At 49.1% G+C, this 21,378-nt stretch overlaps 1 protein-coding gene across 4 annotated transcripts in view; it reads left to right on the forward strand.

The window, feature by feature from the left end:
* Positions 1–19,216, forward strand: part of CD99L2 (CD99 molecule like 2) — a 92,217-nt gene extending 73,001 nt beyond the window's left edge. For all 4 annotated transcript variants that reach the window (XM_030575046.1, XM_030575048.1, XM_030575045.1 and 1 more), the window contains 4 exons: positions 7,835–7,855; positions 8,147–8,266; positions 14,982–15,047; positions 15,512–19,216. In XM_030575046.1, the coding sequence (XP_030430906.1) occupies positions 7,835–7,855; positions 8,147–8,266; positions 14,982–15,047; positions 15,512–15,579 (275 nt within the window). In that variant the 3' untranslated portion in view covers positions 15,580–19,216. The remainder of the gene's footprint in view (positions 1–7,834; positions 7,856–8,146; positions 8,267–14,981; positions 15,048–15,511) is intronic.
* Positions 19,217–21,378: the final 2,162 nt, after the last annotated feature.

Below are 21,378 nucleotides of genomic sequence, written 5' to 3' on the forward strand. Positions count from 1 at the left end.
CCTGAGGAGTGAGGTTTTGGGAAAAAAACCGGGAGGAAAATCTCTTGGTTGACGTGGAAGGCTGAGACCACCTTGGGTAGAAAGGCAGGGTGTGGTCTAAGCTGTACCTTGTCTTTGTGGAAGACCGTATATGGGGGGTCTACCACAAGGGCTCGGAGTTCCGACACCCGTCTAGCTGAGGTGATGGCTACTAGAAAGGCAGCCTTCCAAGAGAGGTAAAGCAGGGAGCAAGTAGCTAACGGCTCAAAGGGGGGCCCCATGAGCCGGGACAACACCAGGTTAAGATCCCAGGTTGGAGCAGGGGGACGGACGTTAGGGAATAACCGTTCCAGCCCTTTAAGAAATCTCGACACCGTCGGGTGAGAAAAAACGGAGCGACCGTCCGCACCCGGGTGAAAGGTGGAGATAGCTGCCAGATGGACTCGCAACGACGATAAGGCCAGACCTTGCCCTTTGAGGGACCAAACATAGTCTAAGATTTCGGATACCGAAACTTCCATAGGGCGGAGATTTCTCTCTACGCACCAACAGGAGAAGCGTTTCCATTTTGCCGAATATGTGGCTCTTGTGGACGGTTTCCTGCTGCCCAAGAGCACCTCTCTCACAGGCGTGGAGCAGCGCAGCTCGGAACCAGTTAGCCACACAGGAGCCACGCCGCTAGGTGCAGCGACTGCAGGTCTGGGTGACAGAGAGACCCGTGGTCCTGGGTAATCAGGTCCGGATGAAGGGGCAGGGGAACTGGGTCGGCTACGGCCAAGTCTAGCAGCATGGTGTACCAGTGCTGTCTGGGCCATGCCGGGGCCACCATGATCACACGAGCCCTGTCTCTGCGCACCTTCAGGAGGACCTTGTGAACCAGAGGGAACGGAGGAAACGCATAGTACAGGTGGGTCGACCACTGGATGAGGAAGGCATCCGCTATCGACCCCGGCTCCCTGCCCTGAAAGGAGCAGAACGCTTGGCACTTCCTGTTCCCCTTGGACGCAAAGAGGTCCACCCGGGGATAACCCCACCTCCGGAAAATGGAGAGAGCGACGTCCGGGCGAAGGGACCACTCGTGTGACAGGAAGGATCTGCTCAATCGATCCGCCAGCGTGTTCCGTACTCCGGGAAAGAAGGAAGCCCTGAGGTGAATGGAGTGGGCTACGCAAAAGTCCCAGAGTCGTATCGCCTCGAGGCACAGGGAGGAGGACCTGGTGCCGCCCTGCTTGTTGATATAATACATGGTCGTCGTGTTGTCCGTGAACACGGCTACACAACGACCCTGAAGCTGATGACAAAACGTTTGGCAAGCAAGGCGGACCGCTCTCAACTCCCTCATGTTGATGTGTAGCCCCACCTCCTCCTGGGACCATAGGCCCTGCGTCCGCAGGGTCCCTAGGTGGGCCCCCCAGCCTAGATCTGAGGCATCCGTTGTCAGGGATACCGAGGGCTGAGACGGGTGAAAGGGAAGACCCGCACACAATACGGACTGGTCCAACCACCAGCCGAGGGAATCCAAGACCTTCTGGGGGACTGTGATTAACATGTCTAGCGGTTGCCTTGGCCTGTAATGACTGATAAGCCACAGCTGGAGAGGCCTCATGCGGAGCCGAGCGTAGTCGGTCACAAAAGTGCACGCCGCCATGTGGCCTAACAGGGTTAGACATGTCCTCACTGACGTCAACGGGGCTGACCGCAAGCGTTGAACGATCGCCGCCATGGTCTGGAACCGCTGCCGAGGCAGCGAGGCCCTGCCCACAGTGGCGTCCAGGACGGCCCCGATAAATTCCACCTTCTGAGTGGGCCTCAGGGTGGACTTGTCTGTGTTTATCAAGAGGCCCAGACTCGCAAACATGCAGGTGATCACGCGGACATGGCTGTACACCTGCTGTTCCGACGTGCCCCGAATCAACCAATCGTCCAGATAAGGGAACACGTGGACACGGTTGCGCCGAAGATGCGCCACGACAACTGCCATGCATTTTGTAAACACCCTCGGGGCCGTGGACAGGCCAAACGGGAGGACCGCAAATTGATAATGACGAGCCCCCACAACGAAGCGGAGGAAGCGTCTGTGGCGTGGCCAAATGGCAACGTGGAAATACGCGTCCTGCATGTCGAGGGCGGCGTACCAGTCTCCCGGATCCAGGGATGGAATGATGGTCCCCAGGGATACCATGCGGAACTTCAACTTCACGAGGTATTTGTTGAGCTCTCGCAGGTCGAGGATAGGCCTGAGGCCCCCCTTGGCCTTGGGGATCAGAAAATAGCGGGAATAAAACCCCTTGCCTTTCTCGTTTTCGGGAACCGCCTCTATAGCTCCTTTGCTGAGGAGCGCCCGCACCTCCTGCCGAAGGAATTGCTCGTGAGAGGGGTCCCTGAAGAGGGACGAGGAAGGAGGGCGGGAAGGAGGAAACGAAACAAACTGCAGGCGGTACCCCGTCTGCACCACGCTTAAGACCCAGCGGTCCGATGTTATTTGGGACCACGCCGGGAGGAAAAACGAAAGGCGGTTGGAAAACGGGGGGGAAGGATCCATAGGGGAAACTGTTACTGCGCCCTCGAGCGCACCTTCAAAATGAAGGCTTAGGACCAGGCGGGGGTTTTGAGGAGCCTTGGTTCTGCCCCCCTTGGTTCCCCGACTGCCTGCGCCTCCCGTTCCTGCCGCGGCGCCTGTAAAGGTCCTGCCGCTGGCGGAACTGGGAAAACGGCCGACGGTGCTGCTGTTGTTGCGGCCTAAAGGGTCTACGCTGTGTCACGGGGGTGTGCATCCCGAGGGACCGCGCAATGACCCGGTTGTCCTTTAAACTCTTAAGTCTGGGGTCTGTCTTATCGGAAAACAGGCCCTGGCCTTCGAAAGGAAGGTCCTGTATCGTGTGCTGGAGCTCTGGCGGAAGGCCGGAAACCTGCAGCCAGGAGATGCGACGCATCGTAACTCCTGACGTGAGGGTACGGGCAGCCGAGTCCGCAGCGTCCAAGGAGGCTTGTAAGGCCGTGCGCGCGACCTTCTTGCCTTCGTCCAGGATGGCCGTAAACTCTTGGCGAGCATCCTGTGGCAGCAGCTCCTTAAATTTGTCCACTGCCACCCAGGAGTTAAAGGCGTATCTGCTCAGCAGGGCCTGCTGGTTAGAGACCCTGAGCTGCAGCGCCCCAGCCGAATACACCTTACGGCCAAGGAGGTCCATCCGCCTGGCTTCTCTGGATTTGGGGGCCGGAGCCTCCTGGCCGTGACGCTCCCTATCGTTCACCGATTGCACTACCAGTGAACCGGGAGTCGGGTGAACATGTAAATATTCGTACCCCTTAGAAGGGGCCATGTACTTCCTCTCGACTCCTTTTGCTGTCGGAGGGATGGAGGCCGGGGACTGCCAGATAGTATTGGCATTGGCCTGGATGGTCCGTATGAACGGCAGGGCGACCCTGGTGGGAGCATCGGAAGAGAGGATGGTGACAATTGGGTCCTCTATCTCCGAGACCTCCTCTGCTTGCAGACTCAGGTTTTGAGCCAATCGCCTGAGGAGGTCCTGGTGCGCCCTGAGATCCAGCGGGGGGGGACTGTTGGAGGAGGTACCCGCCACCGCCTCATCCGGGGAGGAGGATGATGAGACCCCAGGCACAATAGTGTCCAACTGAGGGTCTTCCTCAGCCCTCGCCTCTGTCTCCGGAGCCACAGCGGAGTCCTGCTGTTTGGACCCTTCGTCCCCTTCCGGGGAGGGAGGGGGGCGAGACAAAGAGGCTTCAGGGGCCCTACGCTCCGCAGTCGCCGGCCTAGCAGGGAGCTGCTGGGGGCCCTGGGCCTGATGGTACGCCCAGGGTGTCCAGAATCCCCACTGTTGTGGGCCTTGGTCCTGCAGCGGCGGATCAGCAAACAGCGCCGCCTGCCGGTCGGTGCCCAGCGCATAGCCGCTGTCCGTCTGGGAGGATACGGACGGCTGCCTCGAGGGCCACGGCGGGGCCGACCCTGGATGGTACGGGTCTGCGCGGGCCGGCACGGAGGATCGTCTCGGTGCCGGGGACCGGTGCCGGGAGTCATATCGGTGTCGGGATCGGGACCGGGACCGGGATCTGTCACGGTGCCGGGCGCCGCTTCGGTACCGGGCGCCGCTTCGGTGCCAGGACCTACTACCAGCTCGGTGCCGGGAGATCGACCGGGACCGGGACCTGCCACCAGCTCGGTGCCGGGAGATCGACCGGGACCGGGACCTGCCACCAGCTCGGTGCCGGGAGGTCGAGCGAGACCGGGACCGGGACCTGCCACCAGCTCGGTGCCGGGAGGTCGACCGGTGCGTTGAGTAGCGTCGGGACCTGCTCCTGGAGTCGCGGTGCCGGTGACGCCGACTGGAGCCTGACCGCGACCGTCTCGATGCCGACCGTTGCCGCGAGTGCGACCGGTATCGCTGAGGGGAGCGGTGCCGGGACTGCGAGCGGCGTCGGGATCTGGAGCGCCCAAGACGTCGGGACCTGGATGGCGAACGACTGTCTCTGGGCGGCGCCGACAGCATGGGCTTGCCTCTGGACACAACCCGCACCGGAGGTACCGGGGGTGGCAGCCGAGTGGGCTCAGTCAGGGCAATAAGGTCCCGAGCCGAGGCGAAGGTCTCCGGAGTGGATGGGACCACTATCTCAACCCCAGATCTCATGGGGGAGCTCGGCGGCACCGGACTCAACGGACCCGCCGGGCCCGGAGTCAACGGTGCTGACGGTGCCGGCGGTGCCGCGGCCGATGTTGAGGCCGGGCGCTCGAGCCGGGTCTGCCTGGCCGGAGTATTAGACTTCGACGGCCTAGGCTCTGATTCCGGTGCCGGAGAAGGTCGGTGCCGGGGAGTCTTCTCGGTGCCGGAGCGATCCGGTGCCGGTGCCGAAACCACGGTCTGCGAAGTCGACGGGTCAAGTGCCGCCTCCATTAGGAGAGTTCGGAGCCTCTGATCCCTCTCCTTTTTTGTCCTCGGCTTAAAAGCCTTACAGATGCGGCACTTGTCAGATCTGTGCGATTCCCCGAGGCACTTCAAGCAAGCTTCGTGGGGATCGCTGGTAGGCATGGGCTTCTTGCAGGCCGCACACTGCTTGAAGCCTGGCGAAACAGGCATGAGCCTGGCGCCCGGTGCCGGGAAGGGCTAAGCCCCCGGCAAGGAACTACTTAACAGCTATTTACTAAACTATCTACTTAACAATACTAATTAACAACTATATAGAACTAGAGATAAGCGATAAACAAGCGATAGAAACTAGGAGAGCTAGGGACGTGGAGGACAGCTATGCCGCGCTCCACAGTTCCAACGACCGACACGGCGGTAAGAAGGAACTGAGGAGCGGGCGGGCCGGCAGGGATATATATTGGGCGCCATGGCGGCGCCACTCCAGGGGGCGACCTGCCGGCCCACTGGAGTTGCTAGGGTAAAAAGTTTCCGACGAACGTGCACGCGCGGCGCGCACACCTAACTGGAATGGATGTGAGCAATCACTCGAAGAAGAACTAATTAATCCTTAGAAAAAGGGGGAAGCCACTTGGCTCTTCATACCTCCAGCCAAATCTTCTTCTTTGACTAGAGATTTACAGCCCCAGTGTAGTGTCAGGCTTTGGCCTCAGTGAGCCAGTAGTTATTACACTCATGTGCATCACACACACACACTGCCCCCCCCACTACCACATTGCACACGTGGCATAACTTCATAGCGCCTTAGTTCTCAGAACATAAGAAAATGGAGGCACCATGAAAGAGAAGTGCGAGGCTGATTAATGTGCTGAACTGTTTTAAGTCAGCCTGTCTCCAGAGGGATCAAGTAGACTAGAGGGTGGTCAGTTCCCACATGCCCCTTCCCCTGTATATACAGTTTCAAGCTGCGTGTGTTGCAAGCATCTCTCATTATGCAGGTCCTCTTTCATTACCTGCCCACAGTCTGGCACCAAAAAACCTTTGTTGGAGTCACCCTGGCATTGTCTCAGAGGAAGCTGAGATTTCTAGACTCGAGTGCAGATACGTGTAAATGAAGCCACAAGCAACTGTAAAGCCTGCCTTTGACTGCACAGCACTAAATTTATAATTAGTTCCACTTATAGCCTAACACAATGTTACTGAGCCAGCAACTGTTTAATTATATATGAGGGTTACCTTAGCGTGCAGGTCTGCAGTCACACAACAGCATGTTCCATACTGCCGCTTTCCTGCAAGTGTTACCTCCCCCCCACCACCACCAACACTGAAAATCACTAAAGTCACAGTAGGATCATGAAGGTGGCTGTCAGGTTAAGGCTCCTGGGCCAGGCTGGCAGCCCCTTACCCTGCTGTGCTAGGAGATGGTAGTTAGAAAGCATGACCCCGCTCTTCTTTCCTCTGTGACTGTCTTCACTGCCAAGACAGGTGTGTTTTCAGCCAGGGCAACTAATGCACATAAAACCCTAGTGGAGACATGACACCTGTGGCTTTACGGTGAGGTCAACCTCACCTAGCTGCCGCTCAGTAAACACTACAGAGCCATGTCTCCACTAGGATTGTACAGCAGAGTTGCTACTGTGTGTTACTCATCCCACTGTTTGTCCGAGCGAAGACAGCCTGCATGCTCTGCCAGCCATAGCACAGTAAGGTAGCTGTCTCCACAGGTGGCTTGTGCTTTCACACAGACGTCCCTGGCCCTAGCTGCTGGTTTTCTGAGTGTGTGTGTATGTGTGGGGGGGTGTCTCCTCCATGCATGCTACACAGGTTCAGCAGAGGAGCCATCGCAAGCAGTTGTGGAGGAGGGGAGCCGCTTATGCTGGGGAGCAAGCACTAGGTGTTCTGCCCCCCAGCGCGGCTGCAGGCAGCACTGAGGTTCCTGGTACCTGCCCTTCCACCAGAGCCAGTGCAGAAGGGTTGTGGTGAGAGCAGAGCACCCTGCTGCCAGCTCTGTGCCCATTGCCCTGGCACGCCAGGGGTTGGTGCTGCAGGGTGAAGACTAAGTACGTGACAGGCTGGCCACTGGGCCTGGCCTTGTGGCTACACAGCTGCTGCCATCTGTTCTCAGCCTAGTTTCTCTCTCATTCTTAGTCTCCTCTCCACTTCTCCCTCACCCCACCTGCCTGTTCCATTTTGTCTTTGTCCCAGTTTCTATTGCCCACATGTCTCGGGGTGGGGGATAGGCTCCGCAGGGGCAGGGACACAGAAGAGCAAAGTGGTCTGGTCCTGGTCTCTAAGGGCACATGTACGCTACAAAATTAAGTTGCCCTAACTTACATCGGCATGCAGCCACGCAATAACTACATCGCTTGTGCGTGTCTACACCTGGCTCTGTGTGTCGGTGTTGCAGGTCCTCACCAGGAGCGCTTGCACTGACGGCACTGTTAGTGTGAGGCATTGTGGGATGGCTTCTGAAAGCCAGCCACAGTCGATGTAACCAAGGCAGTGTCATTAACCTAACGACATAGACACTGACTCTATGCCGCTCATGGAGGTGAAGTCAGGTTGGCGTAGCGGGCGAGTTACATCTGCGGGAGCGAAATTCTAGTGTGACACTTACAGAGTTAGGTTGACGTAAGCTGTTTCTAGCTCTGTAGTGTAGACCAGGGCATAGTCTATATTCAAGAGCCCAGGTGGCTGGCTGGCCACCCCAGGAACAGGAGAGCTTTCAGAGAGCCCAGCAACTGTTTTACACCAGCTCTAGGGTGCGTTTGCAGTAGGGGGTGGGGTGAGTCCACCTTCCTCCCACCCTGGCTGGGACAGGCTGCAGAGCATGGTGTGGGTTACTGAAAGCAGTGGATTCAGTCAGGTGATGGGGGGCAGGAACAACACTGCTGTTGGCTTTGATCCCCAACAGGCACCAATGAATGCGAAGCCCGTGCTGGCAGCATCAGCCCTAACGCCTCTTGTCTTTCTTCCAGGTGGCAGTGACTACGATACAGGTAAGTAGCGATGCACAGAAGCTCAGCTCCGTTCAGCCCCCGACCAACCCTGCTACCATGGCAACTCTGAGCGACAGACACATGCAAACAGTCGGCCCCCCGGGCCCTGCCCACCACATTTCCCAGACTAGTTTGCTTAAGAGGCTATGGGTGAGAAATCCTGGCCAGCCCTAGTGTCTGCAGAATAGCCCAGATGGCTTGGGGGAAGGGAGAGAACAGCTAGATCCCTGGAATAATCATTTTGGATCCTAATACGTATTTAAGCACAACATCCGCTCCTCTGCTTTGTAGGCACCACTGCCGAGACTGGGACAATAGCAGGAATAGCCAGTGCTCTTGTCATGGCATTGGTCGGCGCCGTCTCCAGTTACATTTCCTATCAGCAAAAGAAGTTTTGCTTCAGCATACAACGTAAGTGGTTCAAACGCTCCGAGCAGAACACAGAGCTTGCTGGGGAAAAGAGGAGGAAAACCACCCTTGCCTGAGGGTCCACATGAGGGACAGCAACCCTCCCCCTTTCTGTGCAAGAAGAGGAGGCTGCGGCCCCTGGGGAGAGCCCTCCAGGGACTTGCCGGGGGAAAACCCCACCCAGAATCCTCAGAGAAGTTAACACACCCTGAGGCTGAAGTAACCCTGGGGCTATGGTACCCACCATGCACGGGAGCGCCAGCAGCATCGGTTCATGGGAACGTTGCTGCTTGGCTGTGTTCCTAGCCAGGAGGCCCAAATTGTTTATCAGCCCCCTGCTGCTTCTCTCAATTGTAACTAGCTAAAAGACCCAGTTTGTGAGAAGGAGCTCCCCTCATTACACTGGAGATGGGTGAGGGAAAGGCAGGGAGAGGAGCAGAGGCAACATGAGACAGTCTGGGCGGGAAGCAAACCTGTGTGTATAATTGGCGGGATACACCTAAGGCCTCCACCACAATCTGTCTTTGGCATGGCATCAGGAGCCAAGCTGTACCTTGGGACATTCAGGAACAAGAAGAGTGATGGAGGAGACTGGAGTGGTATTTATTATTATTGACTGAAATTATCCCTGTGGTGGGGGAGAAGAAACATCCCCACCCCACAAACCTGGCTCACTAGCAGGCAGAGAAATTTTGTAGGATAAAGCATTCATTTGAAATTGAAACAACATGTGTCAGCTCCAGCTCTTGCAAGGGGGTGGCTTTGTTCCACCCCAGTCAGGAACTCTGGATCTGAAAAGTTTTTTTCTTATAACATTAACTATTTAATCAACCAAACTATTCAAACCCACCATTTGATAAGGGTGGCAACTCCTCCAGCAGCTACACCCTTCACCAGTGTCAGTGAGGGGACTCAGCTACCCCCTGCCTCTGCACACAGAATTGTTGACTGAACATGCACACACATTAGTGCTGGCTCAAATGCAAGACACCAGCTTAAGCCAAACAGCCAGCATGTTGTTCCGGCTTAAAGTGATGGCTCTACAGCATTTCATTACAGTCTAAGACTATTCTGGGGTAGGATCTGTCCAGACTGCAGCACCCAATGAATGACGTAGAAACATACCGTAGACTGAGGAATAAGAAAGAGGAAATACAACCAGAGTTGAAAACTTACCAGTAAGCAGAGAGAGGAGATACAGCAAGCAGTGGCTGATTCCAAAATGGCCTCTCTAGAGTCTGTCAAATTTAAAGGACTAACCCCAGAAAAGCATGCTGGGAAAAAGAAGTTCCTATAAAAGGAAAAAGCCTGCAGTGGGAGTCATAAAGGAAGTGGCTATAGCAGTATTGCATCCACATAATTGTATTTAATAGCTTCAAGTTCTTCCCCCTCCCCAGGCAGCTGTTCGTATAGTTCAGTTGTAAAGATTGCCTTTCAAAATAAATGTTTCCATGCTTTTCCCATTGGGAAAATAATGAATGCAGCAGGCCAGCATTCATGAATAACCCTACAAAAAGAAAGCAAAGCGGAAGGAGATGATTTCAGGGAGGAAATGGATTACACTTCATCACCTTCTGTTTCTGTAAAGCATCATTAATTGTGAACACTTCACAGCATTAGGCCCTGATCCTGTAAGTTCCTTCCCCTGGACAGACTTTTCAAGATCTGCCCCTTAGCTAATCCAGTTGTAGAGTTAAGTAGTAACAGCAGAGAGGGACACACCAAGATGTAGCTACTGGGGTGGGGGGTTATCATTAACTCTGAGATGAGGTTTGGAAAGAAGCTATTGCAATCCAGATGGCAGGTACACCAAGCACAGCTAGGTTGTGGGAAGGGGCTCACACTGCACAGGTGGAGGGAGGAGAGGAGATAAGGCCCTTGAGAAGATGGGAAGGACATTGAAACACATGGGGGAGTCTGAAAGGGCTGCGGCTGTCTCTGAGGCTGGGCAGGCGAGTTCCTTTGTGTGTGAGAGGGAGGGTGAGCAGCAGCATTCTGCAGCTGCTGGAGACCTAGGAATGGGAGATGGTAAAGGAGGGAGTTGCAGAATCCCAGGCAAGCGGTGGCCAGAGCCTGGCCTTAGCAACCATTCTCAAACCCTTTCATAGTATGAGTCACAAGAGTGGGTATTTGTGGACACCTCTCTGGCCCCTGACCCGCCTCCCTCTCCCACTACCTGGCATGTAACACCCACAGGGCAGCCACAGCCGTTGTGTACATAGAGAAGAGCACTGGGGAAAGTGCTTGGTGTAGTTGAAGTAGCTGTCTTTAATGTGATGTAGCAACTGGGCGGATCCTAGTCACCTCTGGGCTCACCTCTGAATACTGGTGGCCTGGAGCCCATGGGGTGGGACTCACTGTCCCAGGGTTTCCAAGCAGTTGTTATGAACAGCCAAAAAAGCTAATTTAAAATTAATCAGCTAAAATTCCTTGAGTGTCTCCTTCACTATCGGGGCCAAAACTTACCCTGAAACACTGCTATTTTCCTGGCTGGGGCTGTGACAAACAGGTGAGAGTTTTGGAAAATCAGATCAGCAGGAAAAGTCGAATGAATGTGATAGAATAAAATGCCCTTGTTTGTTCCCCCTATTTAAATGATATTTTGAAAAGAATAAATAAAAAATAAAGCCTTTGATAAAAGGGAAGCCGAAAGAAGCAAAGCTCGGAAAGGCAGCAGGAAATTAAAGTTAATTATAAAGGAGGATTAATTTAAGTCATCAGACATGGCATGCTGGGATAATGTCAGGCCTTAGATGCATTGCAATGCATGACAGAGATCTGAGAGCAGTCAGCAGTGGCAGAACTGGCTTTTTATTGAAAAACATAAATTGTGTTTGGTGTTATCCCAGCAAAACACATGTCTTGGGGGAGGCTGCTGTGTTATGGAATGACTGTGCTCTGGTAGCACAAAGGAACACTAGGGGTGTGTGGGTGTGCGTCCGTCCGTCCGTCCGTCCAATAGTGAGGATGTGGGCTCTGTTTGCATTTTTTATCTCATTTGGACTGGAACATTCACGCACTCTTCATGTTTTTATCCATGACTGATGCAAAGTTTTCCCCATATCCTTTACCCCTCTCTGTACTTTAACACCCATCACCTTGGTACCTAGGAGCATCAAGATGACTTAGGGGAGTTCTGACAGGCCATAGTCAAACAGAGCAACGTTGGTATTTCTATGCTACTGAGCAGTTATGTGGGAAAACGCCACACCTACTGGTCACACTTACTGAGAGGAAACTTAGAGTAAGGCTGGCAATTTCAAAGACGCCTAAGGGAATTATGTGCCATGCAGCCAATGGGAGCTGGGCACCTGGTTCCATTAAAAAGCATCATCTGCATTATTCACACCCATCTCTTTCACCAGTTGGAGCAAGGCCTTTCTTTCGCCAGCACGCCGCACTTACACAGCTCCCTTGCCGCACTGGGCCTGACATGGTGAGAGCCCGCAATTCCCACTAAAATAAATAGGAGAAAAGGAGGCTTCTCTGCCCTGACAGGCTCAGACTCTGTTTCCCTGTCCCCCTTCCCAGCCCCCTTGGTCATTGGTTTTCTAGTGATTTGCACTAATAGCAGGAATAACATTACACCTTCTGTGGGAGGGGCTCAAAACGTGTCATATGTTTTGAGCCTCCCAAGCCACCCTGTCAGCCAGTGACTGTTACCTGCCATGTACACCGTGGCATACGACTGGCTTACGATCACACTGCAAGGATAGGGTAGAGCAAGGACCAGAAGGATCCCAAGAGTCTTGTTTCCCAGGCCTCTGTGCTGACCAGCAAATGAATGCCCACTGCTGCTTGGGCTAGTACTGGCTTTGGCTGTGCCTCACCTCCCATTAAACACTTTGCTGTGTTATTCTGTAGCCCTCCTGCAGCGTCAGAGAAGAAAATGTTTGCTTTGCTGGCAACATTTGTGCCCCTTTCCTACAGCTTGTGACCTGCTTTTCCCCAAACAGCATTAAAAGACACCCCCTGACCCCCCTGCTGAATTAACTGCTCCCACAGAATGTAGAACCAAACCCACCCATCGTGGTAAGAGTGCCTTTGTCATTTGCCATTGAGTGATAGGGAACTCACATAAGTGACCAGCCATTTGGTTTGGCAACTTCTTCTGTATTCCTTAGTACCAGCCCAGGTGTAAAGGTCCCATCCTATCTGCCAAGGTAGTGCATTTGGCTTCCCCATGCCTGCAGTGTACGTGCCTTCACCTTTTTAGTCACATTTCTTTTCACATCCATGTAATAGGCTATAGTTTCTTTAGTGCTGGGTATAATACTAGGTCTCATGGCATATTAGTCCTTGCTACCCCCTCTGTGAGCAGTAATATCCCCATTTTACAGATGGAAAATTGAGACAGAGGGAGATTTAGGCACAAGAGTTCAATGACTGTTAGGTGCCTAAATGCCTTAGAAGTTCTGGGCTTAAGTGGCTTGCCTCCCACCCCCTGCCCCACATAGGAAGTCTGTGCTAAAGCTCAGCCTCAAATCCAGCTCTACATGGCCCAGGCCTGTGCCTTAACCATAAAACCATCCAGCCCTCAGTTGTAACTAAAGACTTTACCTCAGAGGCATTGGCCAGGTAGCCGCTGCATGTCTGACCTGGCACTGGGGCAGAACAGCACTATGTGGTCTTTAAATGTTAGCCCTGCTCTGCCCTTGCTGCCATGAGCATGTAGCAGACACTGAAATGTTTCTGTGTATCCTGTTCCCTGCAGCCGTCGCTTTCTGACAGTTGCAGTAAGAGGCTAAATTCCATTCTCCTGACCCCCACAAGTAGTCTCGTTGATTTTATTGTGAGGCAATGGAATAGAACTAGGCCAATAAAGCAGCTAGTTCCTTCCTCGCAGTGTCCGACCTCCCCCTCAGAATTTACTTTGCCCAAAACTCTGAAGCCTCTGGGGTCTGCTGTCCTTGGTTGTCAGGGTGACTAACCCTGATGTGGATTCAAACCATTGTTAAACAGTAGCCCAGACATGTGTTTCACATTCAACAGTGCAACTCCTGCGCTGTGACCTCACTGTTGTTTTGAAATGACTCAGCCATGCCAAGCAGGCCCTGTTGAATTATTCTCCTACTCTGAATCCCAGCGGCACGCGTCATGCTGTTAGTTGCTGTAGTACACAGTGTGACAGGTGTAGATCCAGTTACAATGAACAGGATGGAGTTGTAGCCACACGCAAGCTTTTTTTCATAACACACCCATGTGTCCAGCCGTGACTGTGCATCCACCCCACCACTGCACTCCGGGACCAGATGGCGAGCTGGCCCGGGTTGCCTAGCGGAGGTGCAGAAGAAGCAATGCTCTGGGATGTCGTGCCATAGAGCGCTGGGAGGAAGGAAGGCTGGCCAAGCTGGTGACATAAGTATGGTTAGAGGGGTCTGCCTACTGTTAAAATCAGCATTACAGCCTGATCCCAGCCTACATCATGTAATGACCATGTTGTGCGTGAACACAAGCAACAGCAGCGCCTGATTACAAATGGTGAAAGTTTATAATGCAGCCAGGGCTGTAGGGTGTAGCTTTGCTTGTTGTGTGAGTTCTGTGCTAAGACTTGTATGTTATTGGTCAAAGCTGCAGAAGGGCAAGGTAAAGGTGCCTTGCATCTCTGCCCAGTTTGCTTGTCTGCTTAAGCCTTGAAATCCTCATTTTACCCTGTTCCCCCCCAAATTGAGCATGTTTGGCACAGTTTCCTCCCTTGCAACTCTGTTCCCCGTGCAATCTGCTTAGTTTGCCCATCACCATTCAGCTGCGGGGGGGGGAGGGGCGGGCTTGTTGCAGCACCCTTATGGAATGCACCTTAACTGAGCTTGTGTATAGCAGAAAAGCAAATTAACTGTCTGAATGTGAAGTGGGGGGTATGAAATAGTAGGAGTGCCCTCTTTAGACCACAGATGAGCAGAACTAGGTGGGTAGCTGAGATCTCACAGCAGGTCTCACTTCACAGCAAAAGCCTGTAAGGTGCACGCACGCACGCACGCACGCACACACACACACACACACACACACACATACACACACACACACACACACACACACACACACACAGAATGACTATGCCTAAAGAAAACATGCCGGTAAGTAACACCTTCACTGCTGGACTTCCTGGGGTATTTCTGCCTGGTATTTGAAGGGGATGCACCATTGAAATCTATGGAGCCCTAAGATATTGCAGGTAGGTGCTGCAGCGCTGTCATGCCTCTGACCTGTTCCCACAAGCACTGTGAATAAAAGGGCAGAAAGGCAGCAAGGGTTGTGAAGTGCCAGGTGGGAGTGGCTGGCTCCTCTCTGCCCTACACTGTATCTCTAGCCTGTTGAAAAGTAGAGCCTGGGCCAGATTGATGGAAGTGAGCCCAGCGCCACTGAAGTCAAGGCCATTTCAATGGCTTATTGCCAATGATGAGTTTGGCCCCCTCAGTTATTCACAATAGTGCTTGGCTTTCCCACCCTACCTCAGTGCCCAGCCTGGCATGATGTGCTTCTGAAACGAAGAGCCTTACTAATTGTGTCCAACATTGAAAACTTTTTTGCATTGAAAGCCCAAACGCCCACAAGTTTGGGAACCTCAGTGCGATTTTGCTTCATAAACAATACAGGCTTGCTCTAAACCGCTTCTTTTACCCATGTGTTGGTAAGATTCCTTTGCATAATTTAGCATTTGGTGAGAAATATACCTTACTCTCTCCTTCCCCATCTGACTCTCTTTATCATCGCTTCATAGAGGGTCTTAATGCAGAGTACGTGAAAGGAGAAAACACGGAAGCTGTTGTAACTGAAGAACCTCAAGGTGAGAGCTTTTTTGGCACCGCTCTTAATCTTTCTGAACCGTGGCTTTCACAACTCTTGCTAAACATCAGTACATGTTCCCATTGTAAGTGTCTCCCACGTCAGCCAGGCCTTCTTCTCTCTGTTAAGCAAGTCATAGCAAATATAACAGATGACACTGCCACTTGCCCTAAAACATCCACAGCAGCCCTTGCTCCCTTACTGCACACACGAAAGAGATAGATAAATCCAGGGGCCTCAGAGCCTGATTCTGCAAACAATGGGCCTTAATACTTTGCCACAGTGCTTGTCAGCTTGAAGTGCTTTACAGAAGGAAGGCATCATCCCCGTTTTAAAGATGGGAAAACATAGGCACACAGATGAAAAGATTTTCCCAAGGCCACAGAGCACCTCCCACCATTGACTCCTTGTATTTAATACTTTAATATGTTGTTGTATTCATGGTGATTCTTTTTCCCCCTCCAGTTAAATATTCAGTCCTAGAAACACAGTCAGCAGAGCCGCCACCACCACAAGACAATGCGAAGGTCTAAAGCATGGCCTTGGGCTGGAAGAGAATCAGCGGCAAACACACACACAAAACCATCTCACATGCTTGTAATTCAGCTTTTTATTTAATTTGGATCCAAGCTGTTAATGTGTATTTAGACTAGAAGTGGCTTCTTGTTGATATAGGTGGTAGGGCTAGAATGTCAGTGTCTCTTTATTTTTTTTGTAAAGAGTTGTATGTTTACATGGAATTTAATAATGTAGGATTGATGTCACGTGTACAAAACAACAAAAGGTGCTTCAGTAGCCTTCCAAGCAACGTTTAGGATTTTCACGTTTGGGACAAGCAGCTGGGATAATGTCTTTTTCAAAGAATGCCAGAGCGTACAGGTGTGAGGACGATAAAGTGCCTGTAAAATAACGATCCAAAGCAAACCATGCAAGAACCTTTGTAAATCACTTCCAGCCAATTTCTGCCATCAGCTATGTGCATGCAGTGTCCAGTGTCAGCAGTGAAAATTGTGGGTGCAGCTGAGGGTACATTTTGCTCCTTAGAGTAGCTACACCTAAAAATAAAGTGCCTATGGGTAGATCCTCATTTAGGGGCCCCGTCTGGGGGGGTAACAAAGGCCTTTACTCATTGGAGTCACAGAGTTGAGGGTGCACATCATCTCATGCTACTAGGCTTCTACCCACCTTTAAGGACCTGATTTTGATACCAGATAATGATACAGATCATTGCGATATGGGATTTTGGCAGGTAACACTGCCATACATGGTTGTGTCTGAGATTGGCATTGAGCCTGGAGTGTCAGGGTTTGGCTATGATACTGACACTTCTGCATTGTCATTGAGATTAACTGAAAACTGTGTGGATTTAGGGACAGGTTCAGATCTCATTTACGCCAGAGTCACTTGAATTCAGAGAGCTGAGTTAAAACTAATCAAATGTTTTTAAAAAGATCAGGGCATAAGGTAACCTCTGAGAATGGTTAGAAGAAAAGAAACTGCCACTAATGGGGTAATTGTGTAGCATTATCCTCTATGGCGTCAAGCATCAGAGGGGTAGCCGTGTTAGTCTGGATCTGTTAGTCTATAAGGTGCTACAGGATTCTTTGCATCCTCTATGGGGTTTCTTACACCTTTTTCTGAAGCATTTGATGCTGGCCACTGACAGGATACTGTACTCACGTTAGAGCAGCGCTCTGATCTGTGTTCCTGTTTAACTGAAGTGTAACAGATTGATTCTGGCCTCTGGTAGCTTGACTATCACTTGTTACAACTTTTTTTTTTTCCTTTATGCCCCTTTTATTGCTGCTACAATGTGGACACTGCCATGTTTCAATACATTTTTCAAAATTAGCCAAATTGGGAAAAGGAGGCTTTGAAATATAGGAAAAGTCTTCACTTTCTCACGTGGAAAAGGTACAAAGTGTTTATAGAATCAGGATGTGCATACATTTTGTAACGTTTTTGCAAAAATCCCCATTATGTGAATGGGAAGTAGCGGCTGAGTAAGAGTGTGTCTAGTTTTCAGTTTGATGTACATGCTCAGTTTTCATGAAGGGACTTACATGGGGCCTTGCCTGTAGGTATTTGTATAAGCCTAGGAACATTTTTGTGTAACAATTTGATTTAAAGGAAAGTACCTAGTAGCATTGTAAATGTTTGCAGCAGCTGTACAATTCCTTATGCTCTAGTTTTTGATACATGCATTTCAAAAGCCTTATAATAGCTTTGCAGGCAGAAATACATTGTTTTATGAACGTGTTGGTATTACAAAACAAAATGTAACAAGCTGTTTCCAAAGTTCTCATTTAACTATTGGCTTCTATGGAACTGGAGCAGGAAAAATAGACAAGGAATACAGCATTCGTGCGTGCCTAGATACTCTAGAGTCGGGTTATCAAGGAGGAAATGTGGTTTGTAGAATTTTGAAGAGCACATAAACAAACCCAGATGCTAATGAAGCCACAAAGCTGAATTCATATGATTGTATATTTCCAAATAGTGTAGTTTGTTTCTTTCATAGCCAAACATAAATATTAGCGCTAAAGGTTAGTATATGGCACTGGTACAATACCAGGAGCCATTTTCTTGGGTAGATCAAGTGAACTTAATTCCGTATTTAATTTTTGCTGATGAAAGAAAGTGTTTTGATGAGTATAGATTGTCAAATTTTGTTGCATTTCTATTGCTCTGTACAATCACTGTGTGTGTCTACTGTACAGTGGATTGGTGTGTTCAGGATTGCTTACTTTAGGAAAGACCACTTAACCCTTGCAGGGAAAGTGTTAAAAGACTAGAACATTTGAGACCTCTTAATAATTCACAAATATTTCAATTTTCTATTTTAAAGTCGTTTCTCTGAAAAGAATACCAAATTTTAGAACTCAGAAGTAGATTGCACAGAAGCTGCTTTTTTTCCCACAGCCTTTTCCATGATTCTGGTAAGCAGTTATGCCTTAATGCAATTTATAATTACAATATAAGAAAAAGTACATATATACACAGCAGAACTACGGTTCCAAGTTTACAATAGCATAATTTGGCATCTAGGAGAAGGAGGGCTTTAAAGAGGAGACTACTGACTGATATTACATTGAAAGAAAAAAAGTTGTTGCATTCTTTCTCCCATCCTTCATCTCTAGATTGTCTGTTCAATCTGTACAACACCTCGAATAATTCTTACTTGTCACTTCAGTGCAAGTTATGTTTTACTTTATGCTTCAGGGGAATTTGATAGGGCTGTTACTTCCCTACTAAAGACCTTCATATTTAGAAAGAGGTGACAACTTAAACAAAAAAACAAAACTCTGCACTGAAACTCTGCATACATGATCTCAGCCACATTCCCCTTCGAAGTATCCAGAGAAAAAATATTTGCAAGTCGAAAGTGGTAGGATACAGGAACAGCTCAACGCTAAGTGAAATGATTTAATTTTCTTTTAGTCCAAAATATAGCTGAGGACCTGCTGGAAGGTTATATACTGCCTGTGCTGTAGCCATGCACTCACCACGCCCTGCTTTTTGGAGGTTAACTGAGACCACTTCTAATTTAAAATCCATTAGTTTTCTGTACATACATGAAACAGATCCTTGACAAGAAACCCTCTCTAGTCACATAAAGCTTTGGTTTGTTACTACATTAGTGACATGCATTTTCTTTTGGTAAAGTTGTAATTGTCCTTTCAAGCCAGAGAATTGTGACATTCGGTTTTGACTTGACGCTTTTTACTACACCTTCAGAATCTCTTATTAAAATCTCCCATTTTCATGTAACCCAATAGTACATATTCTTAATGACTTATTTTGTTGTGGTAAAAGTGGAATTAGTCCATGAGAACCATTTAAAATTAAGAAAACATTAAGATTTAAAGTGGAAAGACAGACTTGGCTGTTAAAATTGCTTCTGTGACAAGTGACGTTCAGAAACCATACGGATGAAATTAGATAAAGAGTAAATTATTTATTTGAATGAATTATTTCTTTGAATAAAAGTAAGGCATACAGTTTACTAAGGCAGAACTGATCTGTACCAAATGAAATTTGTGTATTATGCTGTGAAAAGGCAGACTCATTTTGCTAAAGTGCATATAAGGCTTATAGGGAAAAATCAGAATATGACTGCTGAACTACCACTGGAAAATTATGAATAAAACAGACACTCATACAGTGACATTTTGGTACGGTGTGTTTTCTTTGTGTGTTTGACAAAAATAGGAAAAAGGCGGAAGAGTATTTTTAGACACAGACACAGACACAGACACACACCCCTGCATAAAAGCCCTACTAAAGCTATTTCAACTATTTTTTCACATTAAGAGAAGTGTTGGTTTTCTGAGAAAATAAACATTAGCTTGAAAATCTGCAATTAAGGATAAAATTGACGAGTATGGAAAACACTGGTAAAGTCACCCTAACGACCTTAACTCTGCCCCACCACTGGTCAACTCAATGTAGCCAGTCTGGAATCCAGAGTTTTCCTGTAGAACCAAGGACTTCTGGCGTACATGACTTTGGATCTGTACCTCCATGTCTAAAATGTGAAATTCCTCTGTAGTGGTGATTTCTAAACTTAAATATTTGGCCCCAGATACGGTGACTCAGCATGTCACCATTTTTACATTTGATACTATTTGCTGCTGAGTAATTTTTGATGTAGAACAGTAGAAGCCCATTGTCTCTAACAAATGCAGGTGATTAGAGGGGCAAGAGAATTCTGGTGCAGTGATAATACCTTTAAGCCAAAGTAAGTGACACGTACAAAAGTGGGGGTGCACCCTTTTCTCCTTTTTACAATTTGTATATAAAAGTGTGTGTGCACAAATATTATGAATTTCACATCTTGCCTTACCTGTTCTCTTGTTTGTCTCCCTTAAAGGACTCAGCTGTAGGCTGGGAAAGTTCTAAGCCCTTATTTTCACCTGGTAGTGCCAGTCATTCTGGCTTTATTAAATCCATGTGAAAGACTGAATATCTTGTTTATAATTAATAGATAGATAGGGAGTAAATATAAACTACAGTATAACTACGGGGTGGGAGGGCTGTGGAAACAGTTGGATAAGACTATATTTACCAGTTTAGTAAAAACAAACGGGTGTTTTGTTTTTTAAACAGAATTAAACTTAACTAATGAGGGGGAAAGGGGTTCACAAAGTGTCATTCAGCTCTGAAATGTGACTTCTGTATTGCTCTGACACCTTAAAAAAATTGGAGAGTTTAGGTTTAATTACCTACCAGTGCTTCAGACCCATTCTGGGATTCCTGAGACATGGTTCCCCACTCGTAGGTTCTGCTGGCTGGTTGATTCTGCTGGTCAAATTTACCTATGTCTGTACACACTTGTTTGTCTTCCATAGATTTGTCCTGGTGTAACAGATGACAGATTTTGAACCAGCTACTGGAACACAGTTAACAATTCCACTGAAGATGCACCAGTCAGATCTGAACCTTGCTCCCTCTTACAGAATGCATTGGCTCTGCTGTGTTAACAGGAGTAAAAAGTAATCATTAATTTTGTCACTTAGTAGAATAAGATGCTGAATGCTCACACAGGGAGCGGAGCTGAGAGATCATTTCACTTAAGTCACTTTCCAGAGTAAAACCACACTTGGACCAACAGAAATATGAAAAAGCATCAGTTTGAAAACGAGCGACAGGGGATGGATCACTTGATCATTACCTGTTCTGTTCATTCCCTCTGGGGCACCTGGCACTGGCCACTGTTGGAAGACAGGATACTGGGCTAGCTGGACCTTTGGTCTATTATGTTCGTATATACTGAGTTAAGTCAAGTCAATTTTGCTTATTACTCCCATTATTTCAGGAGGATCCCTCATGTTGTTATTGCGATGACAGATCACTTGGGTAGGTTGAAACCTGTGGCACATATAGACTATTTGCAGGAATGAGTGACACTTTTCTATATAAAAATGAATCCATACATTGTAGCTGTGAGCATATAATGTTTAATATCTGAAAGTGCTACAGTTATTCCAACTATCCCTTTTACAATTATTATGGAGCACAATCTTCCATGATCACTAGCTCCAATAAAGAGAAAATTTCAAATTACTTTCTTTAGGTTTCATTTTAGAAACAGCCTGCTCTATTTCAGTAGGCAGTTAAAATGCCATGCTACATTTGAAGTACTAAGGACTTTAATTCACAACTCAACATACTCTGCCTGTGTAAAATTCACGGATGGTATACTGTTTTATAGCATTGTTTTTATATAAAAACCGTCTTTCGTCTTAATGATCTCTTATGAAAGGCCTGATTTAGATTAACAGATGTGGCATCTTGGTCCCTCCTTAAACTATTCTGCTTCAGGTGTATAA

The sequence above is a fragment of the Gopherus evgoodei genome, chromosome 9 (assembly GCF_007399415.2).
Source record: "Gopherus evgoodei ecotype Sinaloan lineage chromosome 9, rGopEvg1_v1.p, whole genome shotgun sequence".
Classification (NCBI taxonomy): domain Eukaryota; kingdom Metazoa; phylum Chordata; order Testudines; family Testudinidae; genus Gopherus; species Gopherus evgoodei.